The sequence below is a fragment of the Phycodurus eques genome, chromosome 6 (genome assembly GCF_024500275.1).
Source record: "Phycodurus eques isolate BA_2022a chromosome 6, UOR_Pequ_1.1, whole genome shotgun sequence".
Lineage (NCBI taxonomy): Eukaryota > Metazoa > Chordata > Actinopteri > Syngnathiformes > Syngnathidae > Phycodurus > Phycodurus eques.
This window is the reverse complement of record NC_084530.1, coordinates 26,917,514-26,932,912: the sequence shown is the minus strand read 5'-3', so window position 1 is coordinate 26,932,912 and position 15,399 is coordinate 26,917,514. Positions and strand designations below refer to the sequence as shown.

At 43.7% G+C, this 15,399-nt stretch overlaps 2 protein-coding genes across 4 annotated transcripts; one reads left to right on the top strand and one right to left on the bottom strand.

The window, feature by feature from the left end:
• The first annotated feature begins 460 nt into the window (after positions 1–460).
• On the top strand, positions 461–5,661 carry cfap97 (cilia and flagella associated protein 97). 3 transcript variants are annotated; one of them, XM_061678586.1, is made up of 4 exons: positions 466–1,419; positions 2,270–2,541; positions 4,063–4,207; positions 5,071–5,661. In XM_061678586.1, exons 1-4 carry the CDS (start codon positions 825–827, stop codon positions 5,190–5,192), a joined length of 1,134 nt encoding a protein of 377 aa, XP_061534570.1. In that variant the 5' UTR covers positions 466–824; the 3' UTR covers positions 5,193–5,661. The 3 variants fall into 3 exon arrangements, with proteins under 3 accessions (XP_061534569.1, XP_061534571.1, XP_061534570.1); XM_061678585.1 differs by lacking the exon at positions 5,071–5,661 and having other exon boundaries at positions 461–1,419; positions 4,063–5,032; XM_061678587.1 differs by lacking the exon at positions 5,071–5,661 and having other exon boundaries at positions 464–1,419; positions 4,028–4,156.
• A 973-nt stretch (positions 5,662–6,634) lies between these two features.
• On the bottom strand, positions 6,635–13,467 carry slc25a4 (solute carrier family 25 member 4). The gene is made up of 4 exons (XM_061679492.1): positions 13,335–13,467; positions 8,637–9,123; positions 7,168–7,308; positions 6,635–6,876 (listed from the first exon to the last, which is right to left on the bottom strand). The coding sequence occupies exons 1-4, from the start codon at positions 13,443–13,445 to the stop codon at positions 6,719–6,721; spliced, it is 897 nt and encodes a 298-aa protein (XP_061535476.1). The 5' UTR covers positions 13,446–13,467; the 3' UTR covers positions 6,635–6,718.
• Positions 13,468–15,399: the final 1,932 nt, after the last annotated feature.

The window sequence follows — 15,399 nt, the reverse complement described above, 5'->3', positions numbered from 1 at the left end:
TTCGCCTCCTTCTAGTGGTATGTACTTTTACAGTTCAGTTGTATTTAACTTTCAAATACAGTACATTTGCATTTAATCGTTTGGAACTGTTTGTTTTAAAACTTATTGGAGTGCAATTTTGTATTTAACTTATGTGCAATACATTTTAATCTAATCATTTAAGTACACTTTATTGTCCTATAGTCAAGTGCAATGTTCAAACTGCTTATTGTTACAGCGGCTTACAATAATATTCAATTCACTTTTTAGGAATAAAACGTCTGCCTCGATGAACACTTCGGCCAACTGAGTTTGGTCTACTGTTTGACTGTATTTGAATGTTGGTGATACTTGTGTAAGAAGTTCGAGAACCACTGGTGCTAGACCACGGCGCCTTTCGACCTACGTACAAACTCATAAAACGAGGAGACCCTGTATATTGATTACGAGTGACATCTAGTGGGAAAACGGTGCAATTGCAACAACACGTCGTCTGCGACTCTTCGTCAGGGGTTGACATAAGCCTTTAAATCCGCTGACATCAACACGTAAGGCCTTTGAGCGGCAGAAGTGACACGCTGATGTAATTGTGAGCCGTCATTGGTGTGCGGCTTTGATTAAAACCGTTGTGTCACTTTTTGTACAACGTGCGTGAGGGCGACGATGCGCTTTTTAAAACAGAGTCGGGGCTCTCTTCAAGGCTGCTCCGGCCTCGCTCGGAGCTTGAAATGTTCACCTGCGAGGCAGCGATCTGGCAACCGTTGCCAGGAAGTGACGTCAGGGGGCTCCCTCTCGGCTTGTCTTCCTGCTTTTGAACACCGCGCTCGAGCGTCGCCGGGTCTGCCATGTTCAACCCAAGCGACTTGGAGGGCGACGTCGACCACTCCTTTTTTGACAGTGACCGCGACGAAGACCGAGGCGGAGGCGGAGCGGGAGCGGGAGGCGGAGGCGGCAGCGAGGAAAATGAAGCGGAAGAAGACGTGCCCGCCCGGACGCCCAGCGGCTCGTTCGTGGCTTTTCTGGCCAGCGAGGCGGCAGGAGACGAGGAGAACAGCAACAGCAACAGCGGCACGGACGACAACCGGGAGCCACCCGCAGCCTCGCACTCGGCGTCGGAGGCTTTCAGCGAGCAGTCCCCCCGAGCCAAGCGGCCGCCGAGTTCCTCTTCCACCGTCTCGAGCCGGTTCAGCTCGCCGGGAGGCTCGCGGAGGAGAGGCCGAGCGCCGTCCGCCCGCGTCCCCAGCAGGGCGTCGAACAGGCCGTCCCTCGCCGAAGCGTCGGACTACACGCTGAGGGACGAGGTCAGTCCGGTCTCCTCGACGTTCCAGCACCTCCAGTTTGCGGAGCCCGAGGAAGGCGGCGCCAAGGGTCAGCGGCGGGGGAGTGCGCCCCCGACCCGAGCCAACAGCATCCTTCGTCCGCAGGGGACTTTGAATGCAGGTGCACTAAGAGTCCTCAAAATTACACTGTCAACTACTGGGGGGAACAAAATATTTGACATGAGTTGTTCTCAAGCCTTTTTCACACCAATTAGCATTTAACAATGGAGAAAATATGCTGCTTGGCTCTCGAAGTCCCACCATGACCAACATTAACGGGAGCATAGTAGGCACAAGTGTTCATCAAAAACGAGGGACAGGTTTGGGTCCTTAAACGTTTATGTAGTATTGTAAGCAATAAACTTCAAACTATCCACAGTTTGAAAATTAACAATGCGCTTCAATGTAGGGGAAAACTGCTCTTAAAGGTCCCATGCCACAGCTATTTCAATTTCATTTTTTATATTTGTAATATTTGACATCCTTTCATCGGGTTTGCAAGATCATTTGGGTTGTAAATGGCTAGGATGCCGCTTTTCAAGCTTCGGTCCAAAACGCAACGCAGATGAAACAACTGGATTTCTTGTTAATACTCGACATGTTAATAAATTTTGCTAATCCGCAAATAATTGACTCTCGTTATAATTACATTGGGGGGGAAACATAAATACAGTAAATTTGGTTTAACCTTGAAAATTCTTGAATAAGCAGGGATATAAAATTGTTTCCCCGCCCCTGAAAATTATTATTTTTAAAAAATCTGCCGTTAGATGCATCTCCAGGTGCCAAAACGTGAATATGTGTTGGGTCTCTGCATTCCTTGAAAGATGAATATAAATCACAATTCGAAAAATGAGTATGATAATAACAAACTTGTATACTGAATATAAATCACACAGATGATTGGTTGGTAGAAGCGAATGAAGTGAATTTGCCATCGAGGATGAACAATATTACTTCCAATCTTCTAGACACGGACTCGTTTGCCAGTGGGAGCGTCATGCAGGACAACCTGATCCTTCACTGCAGAGGACGGCCGAGCAGGAAGAACTTCACCTTCAACAACAACGAGGTGCGGCGCATCGACCACGAGAATCAGCGACTGCTGCGGGTGCTCTCCCGCATCTCCTTAGCGCCCGGCTCCATCGTGAACCAGTTCAGCCGCAAGAGCACCACTCCCCACGTCCCCCACAGCTCCGTCAACCGCATGCGGGAGCAGAAACGCATCGATAAGGACAACCAAGTGAGTCCGGCGTCTTTGCTCTCCAATGCTACACACGGGCCAGATATCAATTTCGTAAAATTGTCTGATGTCCAACTCTGCAAACTTAAATGACAAATTTTGACCTCTTGAGATTGGGACACAGGTGCGACATAATTGATATCGCGATGTATCGTATCGTCTAGTATAATCACATATCACTACACAAGTGTCAAATTTCGATCCCGTAGCTTTTAGATTTCCAAATATGCGCACGTCATAACAGATTTTGCCCTATCGTTATCGCAGTATATGACATTTTCTGTTATGCTAGTGCTGGAATGAGTCCACTGCTGACTTTTAAGTTCTAGTGTAAGTGGTTGCTCAGCTGGGTTCTAGCGACCGCGGGCACATCGAAAGAAGACACTGGACGGATGGCAACAGGTGGCGAGGGTGGTGGTGCACCACTGCAGGACCACACTGTGATATTATAGGAAAGTCCAACCTCTGTGTTTTTTTCCCTTCCTTTCCCCATTTATACATATTGGTAATAGTGGTGTGCTCTTTATGATCTGCATAGCTGAAAAACTACTGTTAAGCACACAGAATCGTGGCTTAACAGAATCCTTGGATGCTTTTCCGTAGTCACGTCATGCGCGCGAGTTGGTATTTTAAATATTCGTAGGCGTGGGCCAAGAACATTGATTTTGCAATATAGCTCCTAATTATGTCACGCTACCTTATCTTCAAGAGATTTTTCTTGCAGATATTGCGATTTCAATTCATGATTTTCCTCAAGTCAAGCTTCACTACTCATAATCTACGGTAACCTTTACAAACATGACAGAATTACATCATAACACCAAAACATTAAAAGCTGTTACTCTAATGCAAGGGGAATACTAAAGGTAAGAATTGCGATCTAATGTATTGTTTTTTTATGACTTCAATATTTGATTTTATGTAACGTTTTTTTAACTTAACACCATTTAGGATTTTTTTTGTACTGCTTTTCTCTTTTTAGAATACAAACAACACTCATATTTTTAATATGATGTATAAAATGTATGCTGACTTAATTTCCAACATGATTTTAACAATAGCCCAAGTAGTGCTGTGCGACATGGCCCAAAATAGATCATAACACCATAATGACATGTATGTCATTATGTCATATGTTGTATGAATGAATGAATGAAATGAATTAGTTTTCCTCTGATCTTTTCTCCCCACATGTTGCGTGATAGTGATTAGTCGTAATTCATACTGTATGCTGCAGAGTGTTCACGCTTTCACCTCATTGTCGCGGTCTTTTCCTGGGGCGCAGTAATTGAATATGTGGTCACGTGTGTTCATCGCTCCGGTCCCTCACGTCTCTTAATGTTAAGACAAACCGGCGTGAGTTCACTTTAAAGATTTGAGAGGCGTCATGCTATGCTTTTCAGTCTTGTGGCGTTGTGGCCTACTGACACAGCAGGATAAGTAATTAATGTTGACGCGTTGCTTGTTTGAATGGTCCTTCTTGGAGTGCGCCGCGCTGTATGTGCGTCGCTTTCTTTGCAGGCACTCCTGAAGCGGTTGGAGTACGTCAAGTCGACGCCGACGCTCAAGCGTTCCAACCAGCTGTCCGACTACCAGCGTCAAGCCAGATATCAGGCCACGCCGTGTGAAGTGTGCGACGCCGCCACCAACATACTTCCATCCAGCGGTACGACCTCAACACACACCAAAATGTCAGCAAAAGGTTTCATGAAGCTCGGCACGTCTTGTTTTGATCGAGCGGTCCGATCTCATGCAAACGAGCCACTGCTCACCCTTCCCCTTCTAACACGACGCGACGCCAATGGCGAGTATGGCTTTTGATGAAGTGATGGCCGGGACCCGAGCTTGGGTGTTGCGACAAGGTTAGAGGGTACTACTCGCGGAAGTGTGGCTGCCGACTGAAGTAAAAAAGCAAAATAGTATGCAGTGTAATGTAATTGGAGGAGGACGCACCGATACAATTCTTAATGAGTGGGTGCACCAAACGCGTGCGCAAACACAAATCCCTCCTCTCCTAGTCGACAACTTCGCCTGACATTTTAAGTATGTGCGCCCTCATCAAAATCAATAAATTAAGTATGTGCGCCCTCATCAAAATCTTAAAATAATCTGCACTACAGCTCCGCTCACCTTTTCGGTTTGACACGATAACACTCCTGGGGGATGGCGGCTGCCTCTGCATGTATTTCAGACAGTGTAATGAGGATCTTCACCCAGCCTAGCACTCAAGTCGTTGGTGGAGGAACTCAATGTGGAGGCGGTCGTTATGTAAATGAGCCCACTGTGACATCATATTCTAGCAAAATTCACAGAACTGTTTTGCTCAGACATTTCATCAAAACGAGCCAGAGATTTATGGTGGTCGTTTACGGTTGGTGATGGTTTAATTTCATCCTAAAAAGTACATTTTCCATACTTATGTCCCCTGTCAAGGTATGTTCCCCATAATTGAAATATGACATGTTGGAATGCGAATGGGGGATGTGCCGTGTCCACGTGACAGATGTGTCGTGTTGTCGTCATCCACAGTGGCCGGCATGAGCTCCATTCGAGGCAGCGCGTCCCAGATGGGAACACGGGCCACCTCTGTCAGCTCCAACGCAGCCAGGTCCAAAGCGCTCCTCGCCGCCCGCCCGCCATTTTGTTGTTAGGCTTCTTATATGTACAGTTTAGTATGCATGTGTCTTTAATTTAATGAATAAACTTGTCTATTTTTACCTAAGGAAATGATTATTTCAAAACAAGACTGAACTGAAAAATGTACCAGAAATATATATTTTTTAAAATTTGTATATGTAAAAATCAAAAACTTGGTCATACGGCATCACCAATTTAAAAATAAAAAGGTGCGGAACAGACAACTTACAAAAAAAAATGTTTTCTGTTGATTCAATCAGGTGTGTGATTTATAGAAACTCACACATATGCTGTAGAAAATGCATTTAAACTGGCCATATAGTGGCAAGAATTTAATATAAAATACATTTTTAAAAAATCCTACCTGTTTTTATTGTAGTTTCCATTGATTTGGTGTTTGTGTGGAAAATCTGCTATAGAAGCACCAATTTAGCAATCATAATAATAAAAAAAACTAATAGCTAACAGCCAAATTAACAAGGATATCTGCTTTTTAATTTACTTTTAAATAAGGTGTTTGTGTGATGATTTTTTTTTTTTTTTGGGAGGGGGGGGGGGGGGGCAAAAATTAAAAGGAACAGGAAAACAACACTCGCGGTAAATTTATTTTGAATGGTGGTGGTTTTCACTTTATTTTATTTATTGAATGCAAAATCCAAATATTCTACTGTGGAAAATTCAACTGCTTTTTCTAGTCATCAGTGGTCATCGGCTAAAATTCAAAGTAGAAGGAACCAGGCAATCGGCACAAAAGTAGTGACGTCAAAAAATGTATCGAGGTATTTTGAACTTTATTCAATGTAAATGCCACTTTGTTTTGATTCGGCAGCAGGTTAACGACAAAATTGCCATTAAAAAGTCGTGAAACAAAAACATTTGGTTCAAATGAAATGTTCAATAAATTTGGGATTTAAAACAAATGTAAGTCCCGCTTTGTGTTCCTTTGACAGCAGTTAAGTAATGTATTAAAGTTTATAACATTGTGAATTTTAATTTATTGTAAAAACCAATTTGTAATCATTTGACAGCACATAAAGATACCAATAAGTGTCGAATTAAAAAAAGTTTTGTTGAAAAATGTGTCAAATAAATGTTGATTATGTATTAAAGTTACATAAGTGATAGTCATATTTCAAAAAAATAAACATTCTAATGTGTGATACATTAAATTATGAATTTAAGTGTTCATTAAATTGCTCTTATTAAATATATTTTCAAATGTAAATAGCACTTTGTATTCATTTGACAGCACGTTTTCATGGCAACAAATGGTGAGAAACGGTAAATGTTTATTCTTCCGACAGTTGCTGGTTACAGTCGACCTTGGCAGCGGCGAGGTCACCTTGTCATCCCCCGGCCACTTCGTTAGGTACACCCGCATAATCCAATCGCATTCGATGTATTGCATTATGCAGGTGTACCTAATGTTGTGGCTGCGGAGTATATGCCCACCATCTTTTCGGGGCTGCCACACGCGTGTTAAGAGCAGATTTAAGACTAGCGAGCATCCCGGAGGGTTTCCGTGGCGACGCGGGCTGGCCTATGTGTACTTCTTGATCTCGTCGTACAGCACCAGCACGAAGGCTCCGCCCATTCCTCTGATCACGTTGGACCAGGCGCCCTTGAAGAAGGCTTTGGAGCCTTCGTCCTTGAGGATCTTCCTCCAGCAATCAATCGTGCCGCTGTACATGATGTCAGCTGCACGACACTGGATAACATTAGTCACGAACAGTGCGCTCGAAAATCACTCGCTTAAACTAATAAAACATGTTTATAGCATTATGTATTTTCTGTACATTTTATGCTTACCTATTGTGTGCGTTTAAATAAATAGCACGCTTGAGCAGCGAGCAAAGTGCACGTGAGCTGCGGACGCCGTCAATCAAGCCGATTTCAAAACAAAATCGTTCTGCTTAGCAAGCTCGAGTTAATGAAATCGATGAATCGCCCGCGGCGATGTCAAAGTCGCGTGTTTAGCGGCGAGCTCACCTCCTTTGCGACCGGACTGCATCATCATGCGACGTCTGACGGTGTCGAAGGGGTACGACACCAGGCCGGCCGAGGCCGTCACCGTCTGGGCGATCATCCAGCTGACCACGATGTGTGCGTTCTTGGGATCGGGAAGCATTCCTGTCGGGGAGTGGGGGAAGCGCTCAGTCACCACAAGCATACCTTCAGAAGTCAAAGCATTAGGCACACCTGAGCCAGGTCATACAATTACTAATAGAAGTGCACTGTATTGTAGGAGAGCCGTTCCTTATATTTTGGTTACCTGACTTAGCTACAGTATGATCAAAAACAACAAGATTCAACCTTTTTTTGTTGATAAGGAAACGTTTTTGATACTAGTCATCTGTAAGGATTTGGGCCTTTCAACCCGAGGTCCACGGTTCGAGGTTCCGCGACGCACAAATGGCAACTCGTTGAAGATATGTCAGTCCGCTCCTTGACTACTGTCGAGGTAACCAATGGGCCCGTTTTGCACACATTTGTAACTTGCCACGTCACGGCTAGGTAGTACGACTATATTAAGTTGTAATTTGTGCTTTAACTTCGAAATAAATGTAGCTGTGTGACCAGGCAGTAAAGTTACTGGAGTTGCGCTACCTCATGGGGCAGTGGTGAATTACAAATTAGTGCAGTTGGGCGACCGAGTAGTAAATTGAAAAATTGCAAATGATTGTGGTTGCCCTACCTCACAGAGAAGTGGTACATTATTATTATTATTATTATGAAGTCGTTAGGTTACATAATCAGTGCAATCCAGCCCTAAATTACATATTTTTGTAGTCATGCTACCTAGCGGTGAAGTATTAAATTACAAATGAGTGTCGTCGCACGACCTAGCAATGAAGTGGTACGATTACAAATGAGTGTAGCTGTGCTACCTAGTGCCGAGGTAGTAAATTACAAACGAGCGTAGTTATCCGACCCAGTGGTTAGGTGGTACATTATAAATACGTGCAGTTGCGGTGATGTAGCAAGCGGCAAATTAACTGTAGTGGCGCTACCTTGCGGCGACGTGATCAATTACGAATGAGTGGAGTTGGGCTACGTAGCGATGATGTGGTCAATTACAAACGGGTGTAGTTAAGCTACCTACCTTGTGGTGATGGTAGTTGCTTGGGTAGCGTCGCAAAACTCATTTACAACTTACCATTTGACGCCGTCTGCTAGCGCAACTACACTATTTGAATTTGTCGTTGACGGACTCTTTCCTCCTGGCTCCCCGCTAACCAGCCTTCAGTACATACGACTACAGTGACATTAGTCCGTGTGGAATCATCCCTGTGAAGCTTCGAGGCAGAGATTCTGCTTGAACCTTTTTTTGTCATCGGATTATTCGAGTTATCGGATTCATCGTTGCAGCCCTACATTTCTCCAGTTTCCCAGACGACTGCACCCAGGACTGAGTCAGCTATGTGAACCACTACACGACAGTTTGTAGATTTCCTTGCCTTTCGCTGTGTCGAAGCAGCCGAAGTACGCGGCCCTGTAGATGACGATGCCCTGCACGGACACGTTGAAACCCTGGTAGAGCCCCTTGAGGCCGTCCGTCTTAAAGATCTTCGTGATACAGTTCCCCAGGCCGGTGAACTCCCTCTCGGCCGCGCCCTTGCCGATATCGGCGGCCAGCCGCGTCCTGGCGAAGTCCAGGGGGTAGACGAAGCACAACGAGGTGGCGCCGGCCGCGCCGCCCGACGCCAGGTTGCCGGCGAAGTAGCGCCAGAACTGTGTCTTCTGGTCCACGCCGCCCAGGAAGATCTTCTTGTACTTGTCTTTGAAGGCGAAGTTGAGGGCCTGGGTGGGGAAGTACCGGATGACGTTGGCCAGGTTGCCCCTCCAGAAGGACAGAAAGCCTTGTTCCTTTGGGATCCGAACCACACAGTCCATGATGCCCTTGTACTGCATCTCAGCTGTGATCTGCTTGCTGGCATGCTGGACCTGCACAAATAAATCATGGAATACATTCATTTGAAGCAGTAATTCCCCGTTGAAATGTGCCAACTAGCGACCATATTTGTTTTGATTTATTTTATTTATCCATATTTTTAAGTAGTATGACCCTCCCTACACTCTAATTCATCTTCTCCACACTCCCGTTAACCTCTACTATACTCTTATCCTTTCGATATGCTTAAACACACTTTAAATTCTTAAACATACTAAACATATACAGTAGCACTGTACACTTGAAATTGTATTCCGTGTAATATGTGTTTTAATCTTGTAGTTTTTTTTTTTTTTTTTTTGTTTTTTTACAGATTAAATGTTTTAGGCCAAGAAGTATTTATTTTACCGCAGAAAAGTTACAGCATACGCTCAAAATCCCGCGATATGGCGAATTACGTGTGATATGACTATGAAAAAAAAAATAGAAAATCAGGCATCGCGCTGAATCCACAATCGGTGAAACCGCGATATTGCGAGAGAACACGGTATACTGTGAGCTCCCGCGAGTTAAATGACGCTCAATTTGTGCAAGTTCAAGTCGGTGTTGAAGTTCAATGCTCACTAGTTCACTGCAACCTATTTGTGTATTTATTATTTAAGTGTTACACTGCCCCTGGTGGCCAAAGCGTGCGCACACGGAGCAGTACAAATGCCCATTGAATTGAAGCATGAAATCATGATGCCAAAACTGTTTAATTCTTTACATTCTTTCTTTTACATTTCAATCATGTTATTACTTTTTTTAAATATATAAATTACAAAACTGTTGAGTGTTTTTTTTCTCTTTTTTTTAAATCGAGGCTGGAACAAATGAATTACATTTCTATTCATTTCCTTGGGAAACATTGAAAAAAAGACATTTGAGATACGAGTGTTTTGAGTTACGAGTGCGGCCAAAGAAGAAGTTATGCTCGTAAATCAAGGCCGGTATCTTGGACGGACTTGGAATGTCCTCCCACCCCCCTTCGTCATCGCCACCGGGATAGCCGAGATGGTTCAAGCGCTGGACTGACGTTCAAATGGGCCGTTGTTCGAATCCCACTCCGAGTAACCAGCTGGTCGGCACGCAGTTATCTGTCCTAAGCCTCGACAAAAAATGCTTGTCTAGTTTTCGCAACACTCCTGGCGCAGCGGCAACTTGAAATATTTCCCGTCCTGATGAAATTCGCCGCCACCCGGTTATTTTGCCATTTCTGGGTTTCCTTCCGAGGCCCTCGGAGTTTATAAAAAAAGTACCCTCGTATGAAAACAAATAAAATAAAAGCCGGAGTGGACGTGTCTTCATACCAACAGCAGTTAACTTATTCTTACACTTGTATGACAGTTAAGAATGTTACAAATGTTGACCAGTGGAAATTATTTCCGTTATTTGTAAATTGTTAGCCTAGTAGCATAATTGCCTAAATCACATCTAACTCACTGTTACCAAATCAATTAAAAAAAAAAACATAACAATGAAGTTGCTAATATTGAGTTTTTTCTTGTTTTCCCAAAATATTCAAATATGACTTAAGCAACGACAATATTAGGTCAATGACATGGTTAGCTTCTTTTTACAGTTGTAGGACAGTTAAGAATGTTGAAAACAGTGCCTGAATAGTTATAGATATATAAAAAAAAAAAAGCTTTGACCCTGAAACAAAATGTTTATTTAAAATATAATACTGTATTTTGACTGGATTTTAATGCAGCCCGAGCCAATGCAAACTGTAGGCCGGTCCCAAGCCCGAATAAATGCAGAGGCGCCGTTGGAAATTCAGCTACTGTGGGTCGAAGTCAAAGAAGAAGAGGAGGTGGAAAGCGGGTTCTTCGGCAGAAAGGGAAGAGGAAAGCACAGAGCCTAGAACTGAACGTGGGGACTTTGAATGTTGGGACTATGACAGGAAAATCTCGGGAGTTGGTTGACATGATGATTACGAGAAAGGTTGATATTTTGTGTGTCCAGGAGAGCAGGTGGAAAGGCAGTAAGGCTAGAAGTTTAGGGGCAGGGTTGAAATTATTTGACCATGGTGGAGATGGGAAGAGAAATGGAGTCGGGGTTATTTTAAAAGAAGCGTTGGCTAAGAATGTCTTGGAGGTGAAAAGAGTATCAGATCGAGTGACGAGGCTGAAACTTGAAATTGAGGGTCTTATGTATAATGTGATTAGTGGCTGTGCCCCACAGGTACGATGTGACCGAGAGGTGAAAGAGAAATTCCGGAAGGAGCTAGACGAAGTAATTCTGAGCATCCCGGACAGAAAGAGAGTCGTGATTGGTGCAGATTGTAACGGACATGTTGGTGAAGAAAATAGGGGTGATGAAGAAGTGATGGGTAAGTACGGCATCCAGGAAAGGAACTTGGAGGGACAGATGGTGATAGACTTTGCAAAAAGGATGCAAATGGCTGTGGTGACCACTTTTTTCCAGAAGAGGCAGGAACATAAGGTGACCTACAAGAGCGGAGGGAGAAGCACGCAGGTGGATTACATCTTGTGCAGACGATGTCATCTGAAGGAGGTTACCGAATGTAAGGTAGGGGTAGGGGAGTAGGGGAGAGCGTGGCTTCCTGTTTGCAGTGGTGATGGATAGGCTGACAGATGAGGTTAGACTGGAATCCCCGTGGAGCATGATGGCATGCACTGCAAAGCAAAGAGCTGAAGTAAAACAGAATATATGTCAATTTATACAGAATATATAGAAGTTGATAAAACAGTGGTGAGGCCAGCCACGATGGACGGATTAGAGACAGTGGCAGTGAAGAGGCAACAGGAAGCAGAGCTGGAGGCGGCGGAAATGAAGATGTTGAGGTTCGCTCTCGGAGTGACCGGGTTGGATAAACTTAGAAATGAGCTCATCAGAGGGACGGCCGAGGACGACGCGCTGGGGCGACCCCCGAAAGGGACGAGCCCAAAGGAAAACAAGAAGAAGATTTTCACTAGATTTTTGTCAAATTCCAACTCTTTCTTTATTGCCATATTATGACTTTATTCACAATAAATGTTCATGTTTTTTTCTCTTGTAAGTGCCCATTTTATTCTCCTCAACATAAACATTTTTTTCCTAGTATTCTAACTTTATTCTTGTCATTTATTTTCGAATTTTCTCATAACATGACAACTTTTTCTCACAATATTTTGACTTGATTCTTGTAGAACGCCAACATTTTCTTGTATAATCACAACTTTATGGTCGTCATATTACAACATTATTCCCGCTACATGCCAACATTTCCCTGGTGATATTACAAATTTATTCTCGATTACTTTGATTTTTTTTTTTTTTTTTTTTGGCGTAATATAACAACACTATTCTTGATTCTCATAAAATTTGAATTGTTTTTGCGCAAGTGTATGATTGTAATATTACTACAATTATTTTCTCATGTTTAAGATCCATTTTTGTTGCACAATTTTGACTTCATTCTTTGAGAATGCCAACTTTTTCTTGTATCATTTACAACTTTATGGGTGTAACACTACTACTTTGACTCTTGTCATACTGTATTGCAACTTCATCCTCTTTATCTACCACTTGTAAAATGACAAATGTATTCTCATCTCGTTTGCACCGCATGCCCGGAGCCGCACAGTCATTGATGTATGAAGTAGGAAGTGCTGCCACCACCAGTGAAAATGCTCTTTTATGGACTTTGCAGGTGCGCCCCCTCCCCCCGCCCCCCATGACTTCCTATGGAGAGAAAAAAATATGGTGAAGTGAGTTATTAGTACAGTCCAACACATCACTGACCTCTATTTGTCACTTCCTGCCAGTGTCCCAATATTTGTGGGTCGCCGAGTGTCACTCGAGAACGGTCCGAGTATGAAGTTACAGCTCACCGAAGTTAAATTTAGCGCGTCGCTTTTCGCTGCTTCTGAGTTCAATATTCAAGTTTGTGCGTAAGACGGGCGCTTCAACGGCGGATTCGCGTAACTCGCCACCGGGAGCGCCACCAATGCTGTGCGTAAAAAAATAATTAAAAAAAAATAACCGACACACGACGTCACCAACCCTTACGCACAAATGACGCACGGGAAGAGTAGCTTGATTCATTTCAGCACTTGCTCTCACTTTTTACGCACAGGTTACGCACCAAAATGTGGTTGATTATTTTCGGCAGCTGCATTTTTTATTTATTTTTTTTGGGCCCCATCTCCATCTTGACACGCTTGACGCACAAATGACGCACGTAATTATTAGGCCGAACAGTTGATCTTTTCATTACCTGCAGTAAGAGTTTGACTCTCTCGATGGGAGCCACGGCCGTCTTGGAGATGGCGGCGGCCACGCCGCCGGCCAAGAAGTCCTTCATGAAACTGATCACCGCGTCCGACATGGCTGCGCGCTTCCACGAGACCTTTTAGGAGACCACACGCACGCAGATCCTCCCGGAAAGTGGGCGATGCGCACCCCACCCTCACGCGCGCCTTCATAAATGAAGGAGGGGTCGTCGTATCGCGAGAGTTCGGAGCTGATGGAGCCGCCGCCGGTCGAACCCGCGCACGAGGCTGAGTAAATATCCGAGGTTGAAGTTCACGAGGAAGTCCGACGACGCGCAGCTCACACCGCTGGGGGACGTTTAAAGGACGCACGTGCCGGGGTCATAAAAGACACGCGAACGTCGACGTGGGTCCAGTCTTCAACATGCGCACCGAAAAACGCACCAAATGTGCTGAAACCGACCTTGGAATGTAGAGAAACAGAAACACTTCAGCTATACGGCTCTGGAAAAACAAACAAACAAACAAACAAACAAACAAACCAAAACGTATGCCCTGAAGTACACGATTCATTCAATCTGTCCGTCCACCCATGCATTTCACACCATTCGGTATCAAGACAAGCTCTCGGGGTGTGCTTTTTCTTTGGCTTTCAGTGGCCCCTTTGTGGTTCCAAGGATGCTAAACAGGCCGCAAAATTTCATCAAAAGTTAAGGTAGTGTTGTGTTGTTTTTGCCATGCACCGTGCCCAGCTTATTTTTACACTTAAGAATGTTAAAAAAAAAAAAAAACAATGACAAAAAACCTACTAAGAACCGTTAGTAAAGTTTTACCACGACCTGGGAACAGATTATGTGACCATTTAAGATATGACAGTGATAATACAAAATGTAAATCTGGAAAAATGCACTTTATAGAAACAACCTAAGATAGTATTTACGAGGACAACAACGCGGTACCATGCATAGGTTTTCCCTCGACATGATCCAAACTGATGCTCCTCTTCAAGGGTGATGCAGCTTGCACGTTCTCACCGCACGGTGGCGCCCGTCGACCGCACTCACCGGTCACTTCATTAGGTACACCTTCACAAAAGGCGAAATACAAAAATGATCACTTGCGGTGCCGTGAAAAGGTCTTGGCCCCCCTTCTTGCATAGTTTCCCCACCTTCATGTTTAAGATCGTCAAACAGATGCCAATAAACAAATACAAGCCAAGTGAGCTTAAAATGCTGTTTTTGGTCATTTCATTTCATTTCATTTATTAACGGGGTGGGGGGGGGGGAAACGATTCAAAGTTACCTGGTCCTGTGTGAAAAAGTAATGACCCCCCTTGTTATATCATGAATTAATCGTGGCTCATCACAACTGTTCATTTTCACTGATCACACCCAAGCCTGGTTACCTCCACACCTCCAGACCCGTTCAAGCAATCCAAAGACATTTCAGAACTGCGATTGGTCTTGGGCTGCTTTGCTCCTTCGCGGCCTGGACAACTCGCTGTGATTGACAGAACAATGAATTCTGCTCGTTGCCAGCAAATCGTGAAGGAGAATGCTCAAAAACTTTCCATTTTTGCTGAATTCCAAGATTTCTGCAAGGAAGAGTGCGCCAAAATGATCTCCACAGAGATTTGCAAGACTCATCGCCACTTGGAGAATTACGCGTGATTTCAGTTGTCGCTGCTGAGGATGGCCCAAGCAGTTCTTAGGTTTTGGGCGCCGTTACTTTTTCACACAGGACTTGATAGCTTTGAATAGTTTTTGTCCCCCCTTCATAAAAAAGAAAAAGAAATACAAATAAAAAAAATCACTGATTGAAAACAGCATTTTAAGTGCACTTGGGTGACATTTGTCTGATGATCTTAAACATTTAAGTGGGGACACGATGCAAAAATAGAAGAACTTGAGAAGGGGGCCAATACTTTTTCATGGCACCGTTTAAAAATGTAAAATATGTTGAAGAAAAAAAAATATGAATAATAAACCAAATGATTACAAAGTATACATTAAATATGTCAAATTGCTGATTATGATACAAATAATAATGAACAAATTATTTCATAATATA

Excerpts from the sequence above, each read along its gene's own strand:
- slc25a4 (XM_061679492.1), bottom strand. The coding sequence starts at position 13,445 with ATGTCGGACGCGGTGATCAGTTTCATGAAGGACTTCTTGGCCGGCGGC. Across the intron at positions 9,124-13,334 it reads GAGTCAAACTCTTACTGCAG|GTCCAGCATGCCAGCAAGCA; the intron begins GTAATGAAAAGA and ends TTATTTGTGCAG. Across the intron at positions 6,877-7,167 it reads GCAGTCCGGTCGCAAAGGAG|CTGACATCATGTACAGCGGC; the intron begins GTGAGCTCGCCG and ends AGTGTCGTGCAG.
- cfap97 (XM_061678585.1), top strand. The coding sequence starts at position 825 with ATGTTCAACCCAAGCGACTTGGAGGGCGACGTCGACCACTCCTTTTTT. Across the intron at positions 1,420-2,269 it reads GCAGGGGACTTTGAATGCAG|ACACGGACTCGTTTGCCAGT; the intron begins GTGCACTAAGAG and ends CCAATCTTCTAG. Across the intron at positions 2,542-4,062 it reads GCATCGATAAGGACAACCAA|GCACTCCTGAAGCGGTTGGA; the intron begins GTGAGTCCGGCG and ends CTTTCTTTGCAG.